Source organism: Mercenaria mercenaria, chromosome 17 (genome assembly GCF_021730395.1).
Source record: "Mercenaria mercenaria strain notata chromosome 17, MADL_Memer_1, whole genome shotgun sequence".
In the NCBI taxonomy this organism is placed as follows: Eukaryota; Metazoa; Mollusca; class Bivalvia; order Venerida; family Veneridae; genus Mercenaria; species Mercenaria mercenaria.
This window is the reverse complement of record NC_069377.1, coordinates 10,970,014-10,994,558: the sequence shown is the minus strand read 5'-3', so window position 1 is coordinate 10,994,558 and position 24,545 is coordinate 10,970,014. Positions and strand designations below refer to the sequence as shown.

General features: G+C 35.3%; 1 protein-coding gene across 3 annotated transcripts; it reads left to right on the top strand.

Annotated features, from left to right (window-relative positions):
- Window positions 1-4,019: 4,019 nt before the first annotated feature.
- LOC123536244 (nitric oxide synthase-interacting protein-like) lies at window positions 4,020-22,542 on the top strand. Of its 3 annotated transcripts, none has more exons than XM_045319239.2 (10): window positions 4,020-4,104; window positions 6,999-7,143; window positions 8,245-8,297; window positions 9,766-9,877; window positions 12,690-12,789; window positions 13,418-13,533; window positions 14,061-14,177; window positions 15,381-15,451; window positions 18,028-18,136; window positions 22,330-22,542. In XM_045319239.2, exons 2-10 carry the CDS (start codon window positions 7,021-7,023, stop codon window positions 22,399-22,401), a joined length of 873 nt encoding a protein of 290 aa, XP_045175174.1. In that variant the 5' UTR covers window positions 4,020-4,104; window positions 6,999-7,020; the 3' UTR covers window positions 22,402-22,542. The 3 variants fall into 3 exon arrangements, with proteins under 3 accessions (XP_045175174.1, XP_045175172.1, XP_045175173.1); XM_045319237.2 differs by having other exon boundaries at window positions 4,043-4,134; XM_045319238.2 differs by having other exon boundaries at window positions 4,054-4,142.
- The last annotated feature ends 2,003 nt before the right edge of the window (window positions 22,543-24,545 follow it).

Genomic DNA, 24,545 nt, shown 5'->3' with positions numbered 1-24,545 from the left:
TTCTGTTAACATTTCTGAGACGCTACTGCTATACTGGTAATCATTAAAAACATAACAGGCTTCAGCTCTTTGTATCCTTTATACTTTATAAGCGAGATATTTTTGCCAGGAGTGCCAGACTGTGGAACAGTACTCCACCTTGGGAAGGACATTTATTTATAAGCCATTTATTTAACCTGTCTGTTAACTTAGTCTTTACATTCCTTTCGATGAAGCGGAGGGTATTACTGAGTTTGGATCTTATGTTATTCATATGATTTGACCAGGTCAAATTATTACTGCATGGTCAGTGGATTTAGTTTTAAAATTCAATAGTAATTTAAAGATACTTCTGCGAGAAGGTATTTCTAAACCCGTTTTTTATGGGGATGTGGTTTACAAACTTCGTAAGATATTGGGTCATGTTAATTTTCCAAATGTATTTGGTAGAATTATAAAACGTTTTATTAAAAGAGGTTACGACCCGACTGTTTTGAGACATACCGCATGTTTAGTGTTCAACCCGTTTACAGTTGGACACTACGCTTCCCTCTTTGATTGCGTCTGACGGAAGAGGGGGAGAACTCTATGATAAGCAGTTTATAAATCCTGCCAGGACTGAACTGTTTTGATATTTGTCTTCTGGTCTGTTTCGTCGGGCCCTTAAGGGTGTTTCTCTTGTTGCTCTGTCTTCTGAAAAGGCATTGAGTACATACGTTTTTGGTTCTTAAGGTTTGCTTTTTTTATATATTTATACACGAGCATTTTTGTGTTTTACATGTCATGCCTTTTTGTTTCCATTACGTGTGTAAGAAATTCACCTGGAGGGGATTACTTATATTTACACTGCCCCGTGTCTTTGGAACATGGTGGGGGTAAGAGTGAGGTTGGGTGCGCACCATAAACCGGTTTAAGCTCCCCGGTGGTGTTTTGCCACTGGCCGTTCCAAGGCGGTGCCCCACTGTGTTCCTTTGTTTGTTCGTTTTGTCCTTATGTGTTGGTTTTGTGTCTTGTGTGTGTGTGTGTTCCTTTGTTTGTTCGTTTTGTCCTAATGTGTTGGTTGTGTGTGTGTGTGTGTGTATGTGTGTGTGTGTGTGTGTGTGTGTGGTGCACGCGTCTGCGTGCTGTGGGTTTCGTTTTGAGGAGGCTGCGTTTTTGGTGCGTGGCATTCCCTGTTTGATATTTGTCTTTGTTTTTTTTTTAAGTTGGACAATATGTAGGGTGTAAGGGTATATTACAGGATTTCTTTTACGGTATATTCTTAGAACTTCACATTCATCGGGATTAAATTCCACTGACAATTCTTTTTCCCATTTTTCTAAACAGTATAGGTCTTGCTGTAAGCCTTCTACGTAGGATTTGGATTTGATGGTTAGGTAAACACCCAGCCAGCATTCTATATCGGCCAGATATCAAACCGACGTCGTTGTCTATAACGGCCCGATATCGGCTTCAATTTCGGCTGCAAATAGGAATGATGTCGGCCCGACGTCGGCAGACGGTATCGGGCCAACATCATAATGACATTGGTCCGATATTGGCAAACGATATTTGGCTAACATCAAAATGATATCGGCCCGATATTGGCAGATCATAATAGTGGTCGCGACATAGTGTGACAAGCAGTGCCTTTAATATCAAAGTTTTCTTAAAATATACACGTTATAAATTCTTAGAGTAATTTTCTTGAGAACTGATGTGTCTCGCATCATGTGTATGATGCTTATTTGATTTTATTGATATAATATGTTTCACAACTTTATACTGCATGTTTTATATAGTTACGTAAGCTTTCTGTATATTCTTAACACTAAAATTGTTCAATTAGAATTTTGAACATATTTATATTTTCAATTTTTTGTAAATATAAATACTTCTATGGTGACATTTACATAAAAATAAAAATGTCTCTTAATTATTACCTCCCTTTATTACATATAAAATTTTGATAAATACCGTCTACAAATTTTGCTTGGAACCTAGTTTGATTAATTCTGGCATACATCATATTTGCTTAATAAATTAGCACATATAAACAATTAGATTATTTTTTCACGTTTATCAATAATATTTTGAAAAATATAGTTATATTAGAGAATCCAATATCGACCCGATGTAAATCCGACGTACGAAATAGTTACACTGATTGATGTCGATCTACCGATTTCAATATTTTGCGGTACTACAACGGCCTGACGTCGGCTCTACATCGGCACATTTTGCCGACATCCCGACATTATACCTATATCGGGCCGATATAGTCATGCTGGCTGGGCAATAGTGTCATCAGCAAAGAGACAGGCTCGACTTTTGATGTTATTGGGCAAGTCATTAATTTAGGCGAGAATAGGCAGGGGCCAAGGACTGAGCCCTGGGGGACCCCTGATAGGACTGGTAACCTTTCAGAGACTTTACCCTCATCAAGGACTTGCTGAAATCTGTTACTGAGAAATGACTTAAAAACAAGGAAGCATATCCAACAGGGAAAGCCACGTTCTAAAAACGCAGCATCCCATGTGGTGACCTTATTATTGATACCTATGTATTTGAGTTTGTGGACTAATTTATGGTGTTCTACTTTGTCAAAGGCTTTGCTAAAATCCATTATAATTACATCAGTTTGTTGACCTTTTTCCAGATTATCTGCTATTTCTTGAGAAAAACCTATGAGTTGGGTCTCACAACTATGCTTTGACCTGAAACCATGCTTTTTTGTGCTAAGGACGTTGTTCTTATTGAAGTATGACATTATGTTGGAGACAAGTATATGCTCCAATAATTTGGATGCTATACAAGTCAGGGAGATGTGCCTATAATTATTGGGTTTGCATTTCTGACCAATTTAAAAACAGGTGTTTCCAGTTTTCGGAATAATGCCAGTGTCAAGTGACCATTGGAAGATGACCAACGAGCCTGATTGTTGCTAATGAGCTATTTTCCGACAACATGTATAAAACTATAATTAACAAAGACAAAGCATCTATAAAGGAGGACATAATAAATCTATTTTTACACATATGTAAGACAAATAGAGTAAAAATTAAGATACATGCATTTGGATTAAACTATTAGTATCTATGACAAAGTTAAATTGGTACATAAGACAACTAATGAAACACCAAAATGCGATTTTCACGAAAGCATAAGAAATAATACTAAACTTCTTAAAGACTACTGTTGAGATACTTAATAAAATGTTTAAAAAGATCATTTTTAAAGCCTACAAAACGCAACCAAGCAAAATAATAGCAGGCCCAGATTGAATGAGTATGTTCATGAGAGGTCATGAAATGTGCAAAGCCTTGAATAAGGTGAGTAATGAAAAAGTCCTTCTAAACATCCATAACTTTGGGGTAAATGGTCAAACGGCTACGCTTAAATGGGTCAAAGGCCTACTAGATAATAGGCTCCATTCAGTAGTTGTTGGATAGCTCTTGTTGAAATCTCTCCAACAATAATCAAATAAATTTTGAATTGATTTGATTTGATTTGAAACATATTACTCCATCTTATACCGGTTTCCTAGACTATGTTCGACACTCCTCTCTTCATGACCTGCATTAATGATCTCCTACAAGACTTCCAATTAAAAATTCGTCTATTTGCAGCTTATACTGCTATCTACTTTCCCCTTACATGTGCTAATCAATCAAATATCATTTAAAATGATTTGAACATCCCAAAAAGTGGGAGTTGGATGGGACTTGGAATTTAACCCAAACAACTGGTCAGTTATCGTCGTCACTAGAGGGAAATATCCTATACCAACACTATTCTTAATTCATGGTACAATTCTTGAATCAGTCACATATCGGTCAGGTGCCTTGGCTTTATGATTGGATGTTGGATTTATCAAATGACTTATCATGGGACAAGTACATCAACAGGTTAAATCCAGCCTCAGCAGATTATTATTATTTTTTACTGCTTGAACAGCTTATCATCTAATCTAAGCGTCCTAACACTTGAATAATTCAATATTTTAGCCATGCCAAATTATTCTTACTTAGTTGTATATTACGGTACAGCACGTTGCAAGACGGGAATATGAAAAACCATTTATCAAACACTAGTTAACTCCCTTTGTTTATGACACACCATTTGCTGAGAAAAGTTTGGAGTATTGTACGTATCTTGACATCAACTGTTTCTAAGGTTTTATGGTATTTTCAGTATTGCAATAACTTTGTCATTTTTTATCAAATTCTAATCAAAGTAGCCCATTTCCACCCTTAATGGCCTTATCTGGTCAGATTTCAATTTTTACCAATGTTCCCTTATGTTATTGAAAAGGAAGTGTCTAGAGGTATGGATCCGTACCTCTAGACAAGCCTGTTAGGGGTTTTCTAGGGGTACAGACCTTCTTTTTCTAGAGATTTAGGGTTATTTATATCTTAATTGTGTTGAAAATGAAATAACAAATAAGTCTTAACCAGTCTTCACTTAAAACTTGGATCTGATTGGTTTACAGATACCAGCGTTCACCCGATTGTTTACCTTCTCTTTCAAAACCTAAATAACCAAGGAACTCCAAATGAACACACTGTTCCGTGCCGATTCGTTTGTTGTCAAATAAACTGTTGAGGATAACAGCTAGATTAATGAATGAATCTATCCCTTAAATGAATTCTATTTGAAATTCGATCAGCAAATAAATAAATAAATAAATAAATTAGGCATAATAATATGCACCAATTTATTTTGTTATTTAACAAGGTATAATGATAATTGGCACGGAACTGATTGTTTAATAATCAGTTAAGTGACATTAAGTAAATGTCTGTAACTTACATTTTCTTGAGGAATATTTTCAATGCTGAATAAAAATCAAAAGAAAAGTGTGGGTCATATCTTTAGTCAACCACGCAAATTGCAAAATAAGCTAAAATATGAGACCCAAGAGATTAGTTTATGAATAATTTATTTGAGGTTGATTGTGAAGGAAGTTCTACAACTTATATTAATCACTCTCGACACCACATTCCTGATGGAATCCATCGCTACGAGGGTATGATTGTAGTGGTGGTGTATGATCTAAGTTTCCATGACAAATTCTCTCATTTTATTATTCAGTGCTCGCACTGCCAGTCGACATTATCGCCAAATGGCGATTATTTTATTAAAGTGTCGATTAAAACGCAATTTTTAGCGATAGAAAATGGCGATTAATTTATAAAAATGCTACAAAAAAAATATTGCAAAAAAATGTCCTTAAACTGTAGGAACATACGTAGCTTTATCAACAAAAACGTGCAAAGTCGGTAGCAGGAAGCGTACATGCCCAGAGGCATAATTACCCCTTCTAAACGGTGATTTGTTTATCGCCAACACACATACGAGGTATACTTCACTAATTGATCCGCATGTGTGCACTATTGATGTATAGAAGTTTACAGCAACAATTATCATCACTTTATCCTTGATCATTTAATCGCCATTAATTACCAAACAAACAAATTAATTAAACATAATTCCTTCAGATGTGGAATTCCTATGTCCGACTAGAGACTTTAAGACGGCGAACAGCAAGTGCGTTTTTTTGCATTCCGTCTGTCCGCGGACAAGCACAAATTAACAGTAGGGATTTACATTACATTTGCTTACACATTTGTTTTTGACCTTTAGAAAGTATCTTATCTTGACTGGCTCAGTAATTATTTCCTTAAATCCACTTAATTTTACTTGTATTTTTCAAAACCAAGACTTTAGAAACATAATATTATCACTGACACTTTCTCTGACTTAAATAACGTAACTTAATTTTACCCAAAATTTTGACACCTGCCATCAGAAACTGGGTTTAACCTGTTTGACAACTGTTTATTTTAATGTGTGCCGACACCAGCCGATCAAAGAAGACACCAGCAGATCAAAGAAGACTTGTATTCCATGTGATGTCATAGTGATGTCACTGCTATTGACATGTATTTAATTCAGAACCAGCATCAATACACACCTGTTATTTAAAGTGATTGTGACTTTGAGTGCATTATAGCACTGGGAGTTGATTTATTTTTTGCTGATACGAATTAACTTTTTTCAGTTGTATTTATATTCAAAGGGTTTTCTTGGTTTGGGCAATCATTGCAAGAATGAAAAAAAACACTTTATTTTGCAGTTTAATCACATTAGTTGAGGGAGCCCTGACAAAACAATAATGATCATTTCATGAAAAAAAAGTTATAAATACCCTGTTTGATGTTTTTCATTGAAATGCGAAAGGGCATGCGAATTACGTGCACGCCAAGTTTGTCTATTAATTTTTTTCCCTGAAAAAAGTGGCTATTAATCAATTATGGCCAGGGCTAGCACTGATTATTTCATTATAAAAATGCTAGGTACATGTCAAGCATAGATCTGTCTTAGGTAAGTTGGAGGGACTTTTTTTAGGTATTAGCTTCCAGTAAGTAGATATGGCACAAAATGTGCACCTAAGATATAATTCTTTTAATGGTGGGCAATAGATATGGCACAAAATGTGCACCTAAGATATAATTCTTTTAATGGTGGGCAATAGATATGGCACAAAATGTGCACCTAAGATATAATTCTTTTAATGGTGGGCAATAGATATGGCACAAAATGTGCACCCAAGATATAATTCTTTTAATGGTGAGCAATAGATATGGCACAAAATTTGCACCTCTGCACAAGTGTGTCCATTTGTAACCTACTATATGCATTTGGTTACTGGGGTTACTTACATTATTGCTTTGGTTACTCTTTTCTAAATGTGTAGCAATACACATAACCAATGACTTTTATAAGGTTTTGTTGGGAAAAAATCATGTCTGTTTTTCTAGTTACTGAGTTACCCTTAGCAATATAGTAAGTAACCCCAGTAACCAAATGCATATAGTAGGTTACAAATGGATACAGTTGTGCAGCGGTACACATTTTGGGCCATATATGCCAGTAAGATCTAAGCACACCAGTTATAATTGTAAACAACCATTCATAAAATGTTATTAATACAGTACAGTACTGGGGAGAATTTGGTGTAACTTGATGTATTTCAGATTCTGGATTTTGAGGTAAAACATGACTCGGCATTCACGAAACTGTACTGCAGGAACAGTATACTCCTATCATGAAAGACAGAAAGATCAGTCACAATCAGGATACGGAAGTAAACAGTTGAGACTTGGCAAAGATTCTGTGAAGGTGAGTGCATGCAGGATAATGCAGCATTTTGTAAATTTATTTTTTTATTTTTGTTTGGTTCAACGTAGCACTGACACAATTATAGGTCATATGGCGACTTTCCAGCTTTGTTGGTGGAGAAAGACCCCAGGTGCCCCTCTGTGCATTATTTCATCACGAGCGGGCAGCTAGGTAGAACCACCGACCTTCCGCAAGCCAGCTGGATGGCTTCCTCACATGAAGAATTCAATGCACAGAGTGAGGCTTGAACCCACATCGATGTGGGGCAAGTGATTTGAAGTCAGCGACCTTAACCACGAAGGCCCCTCGGTGTTTTGTAAGATAGTAATGGACTCATAATGCCAGTCAGAAATATGCATGCAGTTTCATATTCTCTTAACTTTGGTACACAGTGCCCTGCATATTTAGGCTTTTAATTTAGCTCATAGTAGCTCATGGATTTCCATACAATGTGAGGAATGCCAAAATTGCATATAGAGAGTATGTTCTCAAATAGAAATTGCTAGTTGTCATTGGAGGTCCTCTGCCTTCAGGGAATATTTATGGCAAAAATTGAAATGAATTTCTAATACATTTTCTGTGTATGAAGAACAAAAAAAAAAAAATTCTTCAAAAAAAAAAAGAAAACATTTACCAAACAAATAATGACAATTATTCTATTTACAGTGATAGGAGGGCTCAATTGTTTGTTGTTAATTCAAATGAATTTATTATTATTTATACAATAAATAATGAAATAATCAGCTAACAATAGATTTGTTTGTTTGTTTTGGGTTTAACGCCGTTTCTCAACAGTATTCAGTTATGTAACAGCGGGCAAGTTATCCAAACTAGTGTTCTTGGAGTCTGTACCAGTACAAACCTGTTCACTGCAAGTAACTGCCAACTTCCCCACATGAATCAGAGGTGGAAGATGAATGATTTCAGACACAATGTCTTTTATCAAATCGTCATGGAGAACATACGCCTCACCCAGGGATCGAACTCACGACCTCCGATCCATAGATCTGCGCTCTCCCTACTGAGCTAAGCGGGCGGGCAGCTAACACTAGAAGTGCTGTAGTGTTATGGGTACTACTGGTGTATTATTTATCATTTCAGGAATTTGACTGTTGTTGTCTTACACTGCAGCCATGTAGAAATCCTGTTGTCACGTGAGTATAATATATAGAGAAGATTTGATTGTTTCCATGTGAGATCAAAATCTATTTTACCAAGCAAGCACCAGATACAGTATTTTCACAATAGCATAGCCTTGGGTGAAAGTGTAAGGTCCTGTGCTCAAAAGAGAAAGATAGTTTGAACTGGCATGTAAAACAGACATTTAACTTTTGTTATATGTATTTTATGACTGATGAAAAGGTCATGATCTTCGGTTTCTTTCTGTATCAAAAGCAATGATAGGATTATAGAATTGATAGCTAAAAGTCCGGGCTTTACAAAAATATCCTTCTTTATAAAGACAATACTTAAATTGATTCTAAGTGCAATCAATCTTATGTGAAGTAGCCAGTCAAGAAAGTGAGACAGTATGACTGCTAAAGGCAGGTGGCTGTTTAAGTCAGATGGAAATTAGAGAAAAAACTGTCAGGGAACTGAAGCTGACTGACTGCTGGAGATAGGTTGCTGCTTCATGTATGTGGTCAGGTAAGCAAAATTGACAGTTACAGTGATATGAAATGACTTTTTGTGCAGAAGTGTTATAAGGGATTTTCATCCTTAAATAAAAAAGACCGAAATTTGGACACTTCCCAGTTGAAAAATGGCTTACTTATTCCCAAATGTGGCAGAGGAACTGTCCAGTTCTTTGGGGGGTTTTTTTATTTTATTTTGGCAATTGTATCTCACAAATTGAAGCTGATGTAGGATAAGAAAACCATCAGATTTCATCCTGATTCACAGAGCTCCAACCCGCCCGCTTAGCTCAGTAGGTAGAGCGTCGGTCTACGGATCGCGGGTCGTGAGTTCGATCCTTGGGCGGGCGTATGTTCTCCGTGACTATTTGATAAATGACATTGTGTCTGCAATCATTCAAGTCCTTCACCTCTGATTCATGTGGGGAAGTTGGCAGTTACTTGCGGAGAACAGGTTTGTACTGGTACAGAATCCAGGAACACTGGTTAGGTTAACTGCCCGTCGTTACATGACTAAAATACTGATGAAAAACAGCGTTAAACCCAAAACAAACAAACAAACAAACACAGAGCTCTTTTTGCAGAAGGATAAAAGGTTTTGTTTCAACAAAATGATCTTTTTAAGAAATGAGAAATTTTCTCATATGAATTTCCCAGCTTGATAGGTCAGAGCCTGTTCTAAATTTCCTGATGAAAAACTCTGATTATATATATTAAATTTGAGCCGCTCCATGAGAAAACCAACATAGTGCATTTGCGACCAGCATGGATCCAGACCAGCCTGCGCATCCACACAGTCTGGTCAGGATCCATACTGTTCAAACGGTTTCTCTAATTGCAATAGGGTTTGAAAGCGAACAGTATGGATCCTAACCAAACTGTGCGTATGCGCAGGCTGGTCTGGATCCATGCTGGTTGCAAATGTCCTATGTTGGTTTTCTCATGGTGTGGCTCTGTATTTGAAGTTGATATTCCTGCTATTTTTCAGGAAAGATGGGTATTTGTATGACAAAGAGGCAATCATAAGTTATATTCTACAGAAAAAGAAAGAAATTGCTCGAAAACTTAAAGAATATGAGAAACAGAAACAAAAAGCTAAGGTAAGTAAGTTACTTTATTGGAGTAATTTTTAGTATCTCTCTTGGAATAAGTGTTTGTTTAATGTCATGTGATTATGATATGAGTTCAGAGAGAAAATTTGTTTGTTTCAGTGATTGAAATATCTCTCTCTGAATGAACACCAGATCTGTACAGTATTTTCTCAAGTGGACATTCCATTGGTTAAAATGTAACATCTTTTGTTCACAAGAGAAACAGATTTGGTCTTGCATGTAAAACAAACAAATTTTCTTTTCCAGTAATTTATTGAAAAAATAAAAATCAGAATGAAACTTGCTGTTTTTAAGACTAGTAGCTGAATAACTTGACACTCAGTGGTTAAACAGATTTATTTTCACTATGAAATATGATTCAAATATTTACATTAGAGCCCTATTTATTCCATTGAAGATTATGATGCTGATTATGCTTGAACCGCAGAAGGAAGTGCAAAAGTTATGATAACTCTCTTTTGTGATAATGAGCTGCTCTTGATTGATATCTCCTACATGTAGTTTTGGAGAATGTTCTTAAAATGATGTTGCAGTTGTTCTGTCTTGTGAACAAAATTACTGGGAAGAAGATTATAATTATAAGTAAAACAAAATATGTGCAATTTATGAATAAAAACTTGTTAACAAATGGAAATGAAATATAAAATAATGGTATAAGAAATGGATTTTTTTTTTTTTTTTTTTTTTTTTTTTTTTGAAGTTTATGTGCAATGAACGACAGAATATGACAACCTGGATCCTGACCAGACTACCCGGATAGATGAAGCCCAACAAAATCTAAATGAAAATATTTCAACAAGTATGTAAGAATGAAAACAATCAAGGCCTCCTTTTTGTTCATTGCTTCATTCAAATGCTTAGATGCTTCACCGCTTGGGCTAACACCCTCATAGTTAAATTCCTGCACATCTGAACTCCCCATGATAACTCTGGTGACAAACCATCCTCAGGCCTTGATCACTTGATAAACAATAGATACTGGATCCTGTTGTCATCACTGCTGTGATGAGGTTTAAGTTTTATGGATAGGTTCTCAATTTTAATATATTAGTATCTTCTGAATAATTGTCCCTGTCACTTAATGTGTAGTGTAAATTTTATCACGAAACCTCACACAGGGATATGCCTTTAAGTTTAAATACAAACCTGGGCTTGAGCATGACATATTCTAATTATGGGAAAAAATTCTGCCAGATAACATTAATATCTCTTGATGACTTACAGACAAAAAAAAGTAACAGGCCTATGACCTTGACCTTACAGCTCAGGGTCTAGATTTGCACACTACACACCGTCTCCTTATTGGAAACAATTGTAAAAGGACATATCAAAATCACTGGTGGAAGATACAGTTTAGACAGGACACAGAACAGACGCTCTTTTTGACCTTCAAATTTGACCTAGATGTTAGAATAAGTTAGCGATATCAGCATGGGTTTCAAGCATGACATATTACAGTCGACATCGTACTTGCGACCACCTCTATTAAGTGATTTTTGTATTAAACGACCGGTCAAAATCCCTCCCGAAAGTTTTCAGTACATAAATTCATTCCATTAAACCACTTTTTTATTAAACGACTAGCAATCACATTAATGTAGTCCCGACAGGTAAAATATTCGACAAAAGTATCTATTAAGCGACCAGGTGAGCTGGGTTCAACTTTGGAAACTGAAACACTGATTTAAGATATGTTAGAAATGAATTCTTTTTGGAGTTCATGCAAAATAAACGACAGAAAATGACTGGCTAATAGAGGTGGTCGCAATGGCTAATAGAGGTGGTCGCAAGTACGATGTCGACTGTAATATGTCATGCTTGAAACCCATGCTGATATCGCTAACTTATTCTAACATCTAGGTCAAATTTGAAGGTCAAAAAGAGCGTCTGTTCTGTGTCCTGTCTAAACTGTATCTTCCACCAGTGATTTTGATATGTCCTTTTACAATTGTTTCCAATAAGGAGACGGTGTGTAGTGTGCAAATCTAGACCCTGAGCTGTAAGGTCAAGGTCATAGGCCTGTTACTTTTTTTTGTCTGTAAGTCGTCAAGAGATATTAATGTTATCTGGCAGAATTTTTTCCCATAATTAGAATATGTCATGCTCAAGCCCAGGTTTGTATTTAAACTTAAAGGCATATCCCTGTGTGAGGTTTCGTGATAAAATTTACACTACACATTAAGTGACAGGGACAATTATTCAGAAGATACTAATATATTAAAATTGAGAACCTATCCATAAAACTTAAACCTCATCACAGCAGTGATGACAACAGGATCCAGTATCTATTGTTTATCAAGTGATCAAGGCCTGAGGATGGTTTGTCACCAGAGTTATCATGGGGAGTTCAGATGTGCAGGAATTTAACTATGAGGGTGTTAGCCCAAGCGGTGAAGCATCTAAGCATTTGAATGAAGCAATGAACAAAAAGGAGGCCTTGATTGTTTTCATTCTTACATACTTGTTGAAATATTTTCATTTAGATTTTGTTGGGCTTCATCTATCCGGGTAGTCTGGTCAGGATCTGTGCTGTTTGCTAATGGTTTCTCTCATTGCAATAAGCTTTGAAAGCGAACAGCATGGATCCTGACCAGACTGCTTGGATAGATGCGAAGCTGGACTGGATCCATGCTGCTCGCAAACGCATTGTGTGGGTTTTCTCATGGTGCGGCTCAGTTGTTTTTCGCAGAATATACAGCTTTATCTTCATCTTTGGTTAACTGCCACTCAAATCGAGCCATGTAAAAATTAACATTTGCACATATACTTATGTGTTAACATGTTTACCAACAATATACAGACAGAAGCAGAGGAGATTCAGAAGTTAGAAGATGAAGAAAAAGTCAAGAAATTTTCCAGCCGAACTCTTGAAGCTCCGTCTCTCAAAGATAACAAGCCAGGTAAGATTGAATCCCTATGAAGCAGTAAAATTCCCATTCATTTTATGTTTCAAAATGTGTTACCATAAATTCATATTCCCACGAAACAGTCGTTTTGACAGAAACTATGAAATTTCATGTCCATCGAATAAAATGATTTCACATTAAATGCTATGAAAAAGTAAAAACTTGTACTGGTGAACATATATTACATCCCGTTTCATATCTCCCACTTTTGAACACAAGATTTTAGATTATCAGTTGTGGCTGCACTGATGTGAAAATTTTGCATTTTATGTTCAAACAGTGACAGATATTTTGTATCTTATACTAAAACAAATAAATATCCTGCATAACTATGCTGCTTTAAGACAACACAATTTTGTTTTCAAGTTGGATGTGTTATCCACATAGAGCTACATTAAAACAATACAAACAACACATCAGATGTTTTCTAAAGTTTTGGAAAGTATTCTCTTGGTTTTGAATTTTCTTCTGGGCCCAAATACTTTGTCTACGAGTATTTTTGAAAATTTTGTGTAACTGCACTTTTAAGTCATATAAAGAAAACAGTATGTGTCTGAAAAATTTATGGAATGGAAATTCATCGTTTTGCTTGATGACCGGGCAGATTTTTTTTTTCTTAAAGGTCCAAGTGGTCAAGCTTCAGTATCAAACATGAAAGATGGAAAGAAGAAAGAACTACCAAGTTTCTGGATTCCCTCCCTTACCCCACATGCAGGCCCAAAAACAGAGGAAAAGCCTGTAAGTATTTATTTCTTTATACATCATTGTTTGGGGGCAGTTATGCAATCAATGGAGTGGTTGTATAAATTTTGTTGTAGTTGATTCCAAGACTGTGCAGGTTCATTTCTGCTTTTTTATGCCACAAAATGAGTGAAGTCCATACAAAACCGTATCTATTGAAAAATCAGCAGGTTTTCTATGTATGACTGAGTGTGAAAGCATTATTTTTCAAAGGGAACTTATTTTTTATGGTTTCACCAGTCCACAAGATTGAATTCTATTGAATAAACATTATCTCATCCTTAAAACTTGGAATATGCAAATCATACATATATCAGTGAAATAGAAGTTTCATGCAATACCCACAAAATTTTATGCTGGTGAAACTAAATGAATTTTCAATTTGATCCAGTGCATTTACCAAACACGTCAATATATTCATTAGAGAGAATTAAGGAAAACTGCTGTTTGTAATCTTACAATCAGTTTCAGCAGGAGAGAGAATGTTTTGTTATGTTTCAAAATTTATCATTCAATGTTTTCAGGATGAGAAAGTACGGTGTCCAATGAGTGGTAAACCAATCAAGCTTAAAGATCTGATTGATGTTCACTTCACAGACATCAAGGATAGAGATTCGAAAACAGCCCTCATTAACAAACAGGTAATAAATGAGCTTGAGGATGAATGACTTCAGGCATAGTTTCTTCTGTCAGATCTTACCATAGAACTATTACCTCAACAGGGAAATGAACTTGTGACCTCTAAATTGTCTTATACTCTTACTGTTGAGCCAAACATAGTGGTAGTGTAATGGTTGTGGGTTAGAGCCCCACTTGGGTCATGACCACACCTTCTCATATGACACCAGTACTGGGTTCTCAAGGAGCAGACTCAACAGTTGTTCAAATATGCTTGTAACTTCCATCACAGTAAGCTTAAATAAATAAGTGTAAACTAAACTGAATGTCAAGTATATGTATAAACTGAAACAAGGCAGAGACATACTGTGTGTTTTATTTACAGCCCATCCATTTAGAGCATTTATCGATCGTGAGGTCACTACTTTGATCTCTTGGAAAAAACAAAACTTCTTTTTGGCAGTTTACCGGTGTTATCACTTCTAAAGATATTTTTTGACGATCTTGAAAAGTTAACAAAAGTTTGCAGATAACAAAAATGTTTTAAAAAGAAATGAAGTGAGTACTGTTTAACTGTTGTAAGTCTGTGATAATACAGGCATATTTAACTGAATTGTATGGCTTTAAAAAGAAGTGTAGTAGTGAAACTAAATTTCTAGATCAGTCGTAGAATGCAACTGTATCGTTTTCAAGATATATGAGCCGTGCCATGGGAAAACCAACATAGTGGGTTTGCGACCAGCATGGATCCAGACCAGCCTGCGCATCCGCGCAGTCTGGTCAGGATCCATGCTGTTCGCTAACAGTTTCTCCAATTCCAATAGGCTTTAAAAGCGAACAGCATGGAGCCTGACCAGACTGCGCGGATGCGCAGGCTGGTCTGGATCCATGCTGGTCGCAAACCCACTATGTTGGTTTTCTCATGGCACGGCTCATATGTCAGAATCAGCTAAGCAGATATTAGAGTTTTGAAACTTGACTTTATAACCAGTAAATTAGGTATGCTATTTACAAAATCCAGGGTCAGAGATTATAAACCTGAAACTGGTAACCAGTTTCAAAACTTGAGCATCTGATTGGCTGTTTCTCAGCATATTTTTGAAATTAACCAATAGCAAAGCAACTTTCCAAGACTGGTCTCCAGTAGCAGGTTGACTGATGGCGTCTGCTTGAAATACTTACAAAAAAAAACACAGTCAAATTTTTACAGTATCTTTATGTTGTAGGCAAGGTATGTTTGTGCAGTCACTAATGATGTCCTAGGCAACTCTGTTCCGGCTGCAGTTTTAAGGACCTCGTAAGTAAATGTTAGATCATACATAACCAATCTATATCATATTTACACAAAGTATATACCAATTAGATCTTGTTAAGGTATGAATATTGGCAAGATCAGATTAGTGGGTTGAAATTTATGTGCCCTTGAAAAATAAAAAAAATGTCACATTTTTACATGATTTCATACTCTAGCCCTTTGAGTCCTGATACTATGGCCAAACTTATATGCAAATTTATGTGCGAGGTATGTTTTACTGGTACATAGGTATGATTCATTGTGAACTTGACCTTGAGTTAATAGTACTCAGGTGAGTGATAAGTAGCGATTGTGGCCATCCTTTTTTCTGCTTTTATTGTTTGTTACAGTTACTTGCAATATCCTATGTTCTTTTAACAATTCCCCTTTCTATTTTCGCCAAGAATTAATTTGTATTGCTTAACATTTATGTCCGCCTTTCTCCCAACATGTGTCCTTGTGATATCCCCAAATATTGCATATTCATTTATCCTGCTTTAAATGAAAAGGTATGGGGTAATATGTATAGATTAAAAAGAAATTCCTTGTTCTTATTAGTCAGGCAACATGTAGGAATATCTTTTGTTGCATTGCTGTAGCATAATTGATGAACTACATACGTTACAGAGGAATAGAGCTCAGCAAAAGTTATATGATTACACTTGAGTAGGAGTAGGAAGGTTGTGTGGGAGCAGATTCTGAATATTTGTGGCTAACTTGAAAAGCTCCTGCACAAGTGATTCACTCTAGATTTCAAGGCAGTTTAGATAAATATAAGTATTATCATACCCTCAGATGCAAAGTATAAGGGGGCTATATTGGAGTCACATGTCTGTCAGTCTGTCCTAATTCCTGCCTGTGCGACTTAACTGTTTACCTCATAAAGATGACATGCATAGCTCGTAACCTAGGTCATTGCATTCAAGGTCAAAGTCACACTTGGTCAAATAGTTTAACTTTTTGTCTGCTTTATATCTTTTACACCACTGGAAAGGTTTTTACAACACTAGCATCAATTATTGACCGCATGGAGACAACATGCACAACCAAAGTCACTTTATCCAATGTTAAGGTTACACTTGTAAATCAAAGGTCAAAAAACTTAATTTCTCATCTGAACTACTTGGAAGATTTTAAATAAACTAGTTTCAGTTGTTTATCCTGTCAAGATGATGTGCAGAGCACATGACCCAGATCACTAAGTTCAAGGTCAAGGTCATGCTTAGAGATCAAAGATCAAATAGTTTAAATTTGTGTCCACTCCATATCTTCTAAATTACAAGAATGAATTTCGTAAAGTAAGCATCAGTTATTAACCTCATCCAGATTGCATACAAAGTGCACAATCCATGTCAAAAAGACCGAGGTCATGGTCACAAAGGTCACAAAATCAAATAGCTTAGATTTGTGTCTGTCTCATATTTTCTTAACCATTTGAAGGTCTAAGGTCATGGTTACACTTGAAGGTCAAAGGTTATGATGATATTTTACTTTCCCTGTGTCATGGCAGCGTCACCTTTAGTGATAGCTCAAGTTGATACATGTACTGGAACATAGGTGGCTTTTACAGACTTTTACATTGTTCTTTTTTTTTGTTCCTTTGTTCGTCCTACGGAATTGTTCGCAAAAGTGATACACTTGATAAAGTCATGTATTAATAATATATTTTGAAATGTAACTTTGTGTGGCTAGTGTTGCGTATTAAACAATTCAAGACTGACCCCTGTAAACTGTAAAACGAAACAGATTTAAAGTGTAGAATGTGTGCAGTATGACACATCTGAGCCACGCCATGAGAAAACCAACATAGTGCGTTTGCGACCAGTATGGATCCAGACCAGCCTGCACATCCGCACAGTCTGGTCAGGATCCATGCTGTTCGCTTTCAAAGCCTATTGCAATTAGAGAAACCATTAGCGAACAGCATGGATCCTGACCAGACTGCGCGGATGCGCAGGCTGGTCTGGATCCATGCTTGTCGCAAAGCCACTATGTTGGTTTTCTCATGGCGCGGCACATCTGTTCTTCCAAGGGTAGTGTAGTTGGTAATGTCACTTTGAATCAGCTGTCTCTTAAGTGTGAGTTTAAAACCCCATTGAGAATGTAGAATTCTTCTGTGCAAGGAAGATATTCAGCTGGCATCTGCAAAGTTGGGGGTTTTACCCAAGTGCATGCCAGTGCCTTAAATAGTGTTGGAGCTTTCTCCGCCATTAAAGATGGAAAGATGCCATTTGACCTAAATCATGTCAGTGTAGCTTGAAAACCAACAAAGCATACAAGCATCTATTTTGTCTGTTTGTCTGTAAGGTTATTTATAGTTGCCACCAGAAACCCATGTGAGCGACTCCTCCAGACGACTGTAATTTTAGTTGGAGGTTAGTTCCATATACAGAACATGCTCAAGTTCCAGAAGCACCCACAAATGGGACTGTTAGTTGAGGAGCAGGGGCTTAAACTCAGGACCCCTGGTTTTGTAGTCAGGCAGTATTACCACTGGATCACGTCTTCTGCTCTAAAAACATCTACTCCCAGTATTATAATTTATTTTAAAGCACTTTTATATTGGGCTTTGTTTTCAGGGGATGTGTAGTCACAATGGACTGTGTTGAAAAATTGATCAAGAAGGACATGTTAGATCCCATAAATAGTAAAAAGATGACAGAAAAAGATATCATACAGCTACAGAGGGTGAGTTACCATAGCAACAACCAAGAATTAAAAGAAAACATGGCAGTGTTTGAAATTTCACACACAAATATTGCATTACTCACCCACATTGAATTAATTAAATAAACTGTGTTTGCACCTGGTATTGGTATTGTGGAAATCTTGTTTGTTTGAGTATAAGTTTCCAAATATTTTTCATGTGTGAAATACACAGATGTAGGTCAGCCCTAAGTGAAAATTTAAAATCAGGTTCATATGTGGAAAATGGTTTTATTGTTGAACAAAAAAATATTTGCTTGACTATATAAAATAGTGAGAGCTATTCTACTCACCCAGGCGCCTGTGTCACACCTTGGTTTAAGTTTGTGTGCAAATTCATATCTCAGTAACCATTGCATGTATGAAATGGAATCTTTACACAATGTTTTCTTGTCGAAATAACCAGCCAAGTAAGATAACTCTTGGTTGAACTTTAATTCAAATTATTACCCAGTTTCAACTTTAATAGAAAGTACTCTGTTAAAAGTTTTGCATACAACTTACTATTAAGCTTATTGTCTGTAACAACTATATTTATCGGGCTGAAACTTCTCACAATGTTTCCAAGTCATCAGACTTACTGACATAAACAAGTTAGATAACTATCAGTTAGATTTAATTCAAATTATGGTCCATTTCGTCTTAGAAAATTTAGATAAAAATGTTCGTACCAGCTACGTACGGAGCTGTATCTCAGTGACAGCTTCATGTATTGGATTGAAACTTCACACAATATTTCTGAGTTATCCGACCTAGTCACCTACTGGATAAACCAAGTTAGATAATTTTTGGTTGAATTTAGTTAAAATTATGGCCCTTTTTTGACTAAGAAAATTCTGTTTAAATTTTGCATGCAGATTGTTATTATTGCAATTATAAAATGTAAATTTGTTTTAAATTTTAATTATTAACTACAAAAGTACATAAATCTTGCCAAGTTATGGCCCTTATTTAACTTAGAAATTGTCAAATAGTTAAGCACACTGTCTTACGGAATGCTCTTGTCTTTCTATTTTTAGCTCGACTATTCATAGAATAGTAGAGCTATTGGACTCGCCCATGCGTCGGCGGCATCCACGTCCCGATTTGTTTAAGGTTTTGTATGTAAGCTGGTATCTCAGTAACCAATTGTGGGAATGGATTGAAACTTCACACACTTATTCATTGTGATAAACTGACCTACACTGCACAGGTTCCATAACTCTATTTTGCTTTTTTACAAAATTATGCCCCTTTTTCGTCTTAGAAATTTTTGGTTAAGGTTTTGTATGTAAGCTGGTATCTCAGTACTTACTAATGGGAATGGATTGAAACTTCACATACTTGTTCACTGTCATGATCTGACATGCACTAAGCAAGTCCCATAACTCTGCTCTTTTTTTTTTCAAAATTATGCCCCTTTTTCGACTTAGAAATTTTTAGTTAAGGTTTTGTATGTAAGCTGGTATCTCAGTAACCACTTGTGGGAATGGATTGAAACTTCACACACTTATTCACTGTGATAAACTGACCTACATTGCACAGGTTCCATAACTCTATTTTACTTTTTTACAAAATTATGTCCCTTTTTCGACTTACAAATTTTTGTTTAAGGTTTTGTATGTAAGCTGGTATCTCAGTACTTACTAATGGGAATGGATTGAAACTTCACATACTTGTTCACTGTCATGATCTGACATGCACTAAGCAAGTCCCATAACTCTGCTCTTTTTTTTTTCAAAATTATGCCCCTTTTTCGACTTAGAAATTTTTAGTTAGGTTTTGTATGTAAGCTGGTATCTCAGTAACCACTCGTGGGAATGGATTGAAACTTCACACACTTATTCACTGTGATAAACTGACCTACATTGCACAGGTTCCATAACTCTATTTTACTTTTTTACAAAATTATATCCCTTTTTCGACTTACAAATTTTTGGTTAAGGTTTTGTATGTAAGCTGGTATCTCAGTACTTAATAATGGGAATGGATTAAAACTTCCCATACTTGTTCACTGTCATGATCTGACATGCACTAAGCAAGTCCCATATCTCTACTCTTTTTTTTTTTCAAAATTATGCCCCTTTTTCGACTTAGCAGTTTTTGGTTAAATTTTTGTATGTAATCTGATATCTCAGTATCCACTAATTGGAATGGATTGAAACTTCACACACTTCTTCACTATCATGATCTAACATGCACTGTGAAGGTCCCATAACTCTACTTTTCATTTTTACAAAATTATGCCCCTTTTTTTGACTTAGCAGTTTTTGGTTAAGTTTTTGTATGTAAGCTGGTATCTCAGTATCCACAAATTGGAAAGGATTGAAACTTCACACACTTGTTAACTGTCATGATTATTGACATGCATTACAGAGGTTCAATACATCTACTTTGCATTTTACAAAATTATGCCCCTTTTTCAACTTTTGTATTAATTCAATTGACAAGGCTGTTGAATAGTCGAGCGTTGCTGTCCTCCGACAGCTCTTGTTTTTTTTTGGAAACAGTATGGACACTTTTACTAGTGAAGCTGCATTCACAGGGTTATAACACAACAACATTTGTTTCAAATGATACATTACCTTATAAATCTTATTTTTATTAAGTTGCATCAAAACTAGTTAATATTATTATTTACCAGTATAGAGTAGGGTACTGTTGAATCTAACTTGACCAAAAAAGGTCACTAATGATATATTTTTTGTACAAATATGGTAAATGACATCTTGGCAATATATATATATATTTTCATAAATAATATTTTCATATTGTCATAAATGTCAGTATATGTGCTGTTTTATTGTCCAGTTGATACAAAATGCCAAATGTTGTCATTAACAGCAAGTCCAATACACTATAATGAGGGTTGATCGTAACTTACTGTACTACTTTGTTTATATTCTCCTTATTAATTTACAGTCTACCTTCAGTATGTATCATTCTCACTGCAAAATTAGTCATGATAAGTGAGTTCAATTTCCTACTCAGTACTTTTTATTTTGCATTGTAAAATCAGATGTCTTCGGGAAGCTTGAAGTTTACTTTTTTAGCACTGGTATTTTTCTGAGCCGTAGAAAATTTTTCTGTGAAATAAAGGAATACTTTATTTTACAGCATTTGTACGTTGACACAGTCATTTACTATGATGATAAGCCACAATACAAAGAATAAAATTAAATATATATGAGCCGTGCCATGAGAAAACCAACATAGTGGGTTTGCGACCAGCATGGATCCAGACCAGCCTGCGCATCCGCGCAGTCTGGTCAGGCTCCATGCTGTTCGCTTTTAAAGCCTATTGGAATTGGAGAAACTGTTAGCGAACAGCATGGATCCTGACCAGACTGCGCAGATGCGCAGGCTGGTCTGGATCCATGCTGGTCGCATACCCACTATGTTGGTTTTCCCATGGAACGGCTCATATTGTTATTGTTTGATCCATCTAATCTATACCAATATAAACTACACAACATTCTACAGGTCTCTTAGGATCTTTTTTAATTTTTAAAATATCGTAAAGAGTAGCAATTTTAGAATCTATAGCCACAGATGTAATTATGAAAATTGGGCAAAATTTTTTTTTCTATTTTATAATTTTTTGGCATGAAAATGTTGCTTTTCTGCTAGCTAAGGTATTCTGAAAATTTGATAAAATCCATCAACAAATAAAACCAAAATTTAATTTAGGAAAAATGTTGTCTTAACTGGCAGAAATTTTTGATGGAAAATCCCCCAACAAACTGGTATGGTAAATTCAGAAATGATGTATTTTGTAAAGTTCGTATCAGCCACCTTGGAGTTCCTTTAAATGATCTGTTATAATAGCAACAGTATCGTTTTATTTTTAACCTTTAGCCTGCTGGCGGCAAGTGCAGACCAAGTGCGACCAGTGCAGACCAAGATCAGCCTGCACATCTGTGCAGTCTGATCATGGTCTGCACTATTCGCTGTTCAGTCAGTAAATTTTCAGTAAACACCCCTTCAAATGATAAATGGTGTTGCCCAAACTGAATGATGGAACAGTCCATTTTAGAAATTTAGCAGGCTAAGGGTTAAACAGAAATCAAGGAAAAACCTTGGTATGGAAAAGGAGGATCAAAGTTTTTCTTATAAAGTAGAAGAAAATGTACAGGTATAACATAATGCAACAAGCAAGCCCGTTAATTCATTGTTATTTTATGTTTCTATTTTAGGGAGCATCTGGATTTTCTGGTTCAGGTTTGTCATTGGAGGCGAAGAAAGAAGGAGCCGCTATGCAAGCATAGTATTTGAGGGAAAAAACAAAACTGGAATAGTTCTTCACCAAGGGCACTTGATTTGCTGGCTATTTTATAGTGACATTCAGCTGTTTTTAAATATGATTACTAAATTGTAATATTGACCTCAAATAAATAACATCTTCTAAGCACTGTGTACGAATTAAAATTATGGGAAAAATAATTTTTGTGGTTTGCCTCAAGCCAAAACTTTAATCCCATTTCATACTGATCTGATATTTGAAATTTTAGAACCATAAATTTATGTCTATACTAAGTAGAAATTTTGGCTGAAACCTTTACATTTTATTTGACTGTGAAATAGAAAATAGGCAAATTACTGGTAACAACAGTGAGGAGTTTCATTTAATTCTGCATTGAAGAAGCTGTTCTAAACCTGCAAAAAAACAACATCAAAATTATTATAGTAATGTTCCCCTAAGAGCTCCATTGTAACAACTTTCTTGATGTCCAATTTTTCAATCAATCTTTCTGCATCATCTATTTCATTTACATCATTTTCTTGGCATCAACTCCCTTTAAATTTCTAAAGCACTTCTGCGCCTAAAGATTCAAGTTTTGCGATATTATTTGTTTATTTTTCTCTATACAGTAGAAGTAGACATTTTTTTTATTATAATTATTGGTATGAACGTAAATGTTGCAGGTAGGGGATATTTTAAAAGTATGTGTATATTTTTCATTAAAAAAACGAATGTTTTTAAAGCTTTGAAACTGTCTTTATGATATGGAATGGATTTTAAGTTTGGTGTTCATTTCATGAAGAGATAACATTATTATACATGTTTAGGGCTGAATGGAAAACTCGTAACTCCTTCCTTATTTAATACAGGTTACGACAGTTTTCTGTCCAACCCTCAATTTACAATAAGCTTAATTTATAAAAGTAAAAATAAAATAAAGAAGCCCGCTAAACTGGTAATTTGTAAACTTTTTTTGTATTTTAAGGAAGGTCTAATAGGTATAGTCGTTCCAGTTTATAGGTACTCTTCAGTAACTTTAAATAGAAACTTACCAAATCAAAGAAATGAAACTGATTGTTCTAAGTGATAATTCTTAACTTCCTGTTTAAAAATTTCAGAAGTGTAGAAAAACATCTTGCTCATGAATATATTTGTATAAATTGTAATTAAGTTATAAGATTTCAAAATAAATTTTAAGTTGTATTACTTTAAGTTTTGATTTTTGTTATATGTATGCCTAGTATATTATAAGGATCTTTCTCTGGTTGAAGGTGCGGATGAAAATATCTGGCTCAAGGGTGACTGTTTAGGCGGTTATGAGGCTCTGTTGAGTTACCTCAAAGCAGTTACACATTTATATATATATATATTTCTGTCTGCACCTTCAACTAGTGGTGGATTTTTTGTATACCATAATCTTCAGCTATTATGGAAGAAATCAAATAAAACAAATTCTTTTCTTTTAAGCACTATTTCATTATAGTAGCATATGAACTTACACATTCATTCACACGAGTTTTTCTAGCATCAACTAAAACGTTAAAATTATGTCTGGCAGTACAGTTTTTAAGCTCTTCATGAATAAATAAATTTGGAAGATTTTAAAAATGTTGGCCTGTGATTGGTTTAAAAGTAGGGTAAAATGAGCTTTAAACCATTCTGCTTAGGTTTCTTAAAAGGTCATAGTATGACGAATTTTAAGTGTTATTACCAAAAAGTAAAATCATTGCCAGTAAAAAGTTTAAAAAAGAACGTTTAGCTTTTAAAACTTTCTTGTAATATTAACATTATCACATTTTATATATACGGTACCGGTTCTAGGATATACATATACTGTAACCATGTAATAGCGATCTTACTGCAGAATACTGGAGCCAACGTTTGATTTCTTTCAAACACGAAATTCCCCCAAAATAACTGGAATTACCATAGGAAACACTCCATAAAATCTGAGATATCTTAAGAACTTTAAACTGTTCACATTAACACCCTAGAATGCATATTTATCAAGAGTAGTCTCTGTTATTGAGATAAAAAAATCAACACAAAAACAGTTATGAAAAATGTGAATCAAACACTCGTGTCAGTCCAGTTTTATTTGTTTATTTACTTTGATTTATACATCAAAATATAGTATAAATTATATAAACACATGGTTGAGTAGGAATC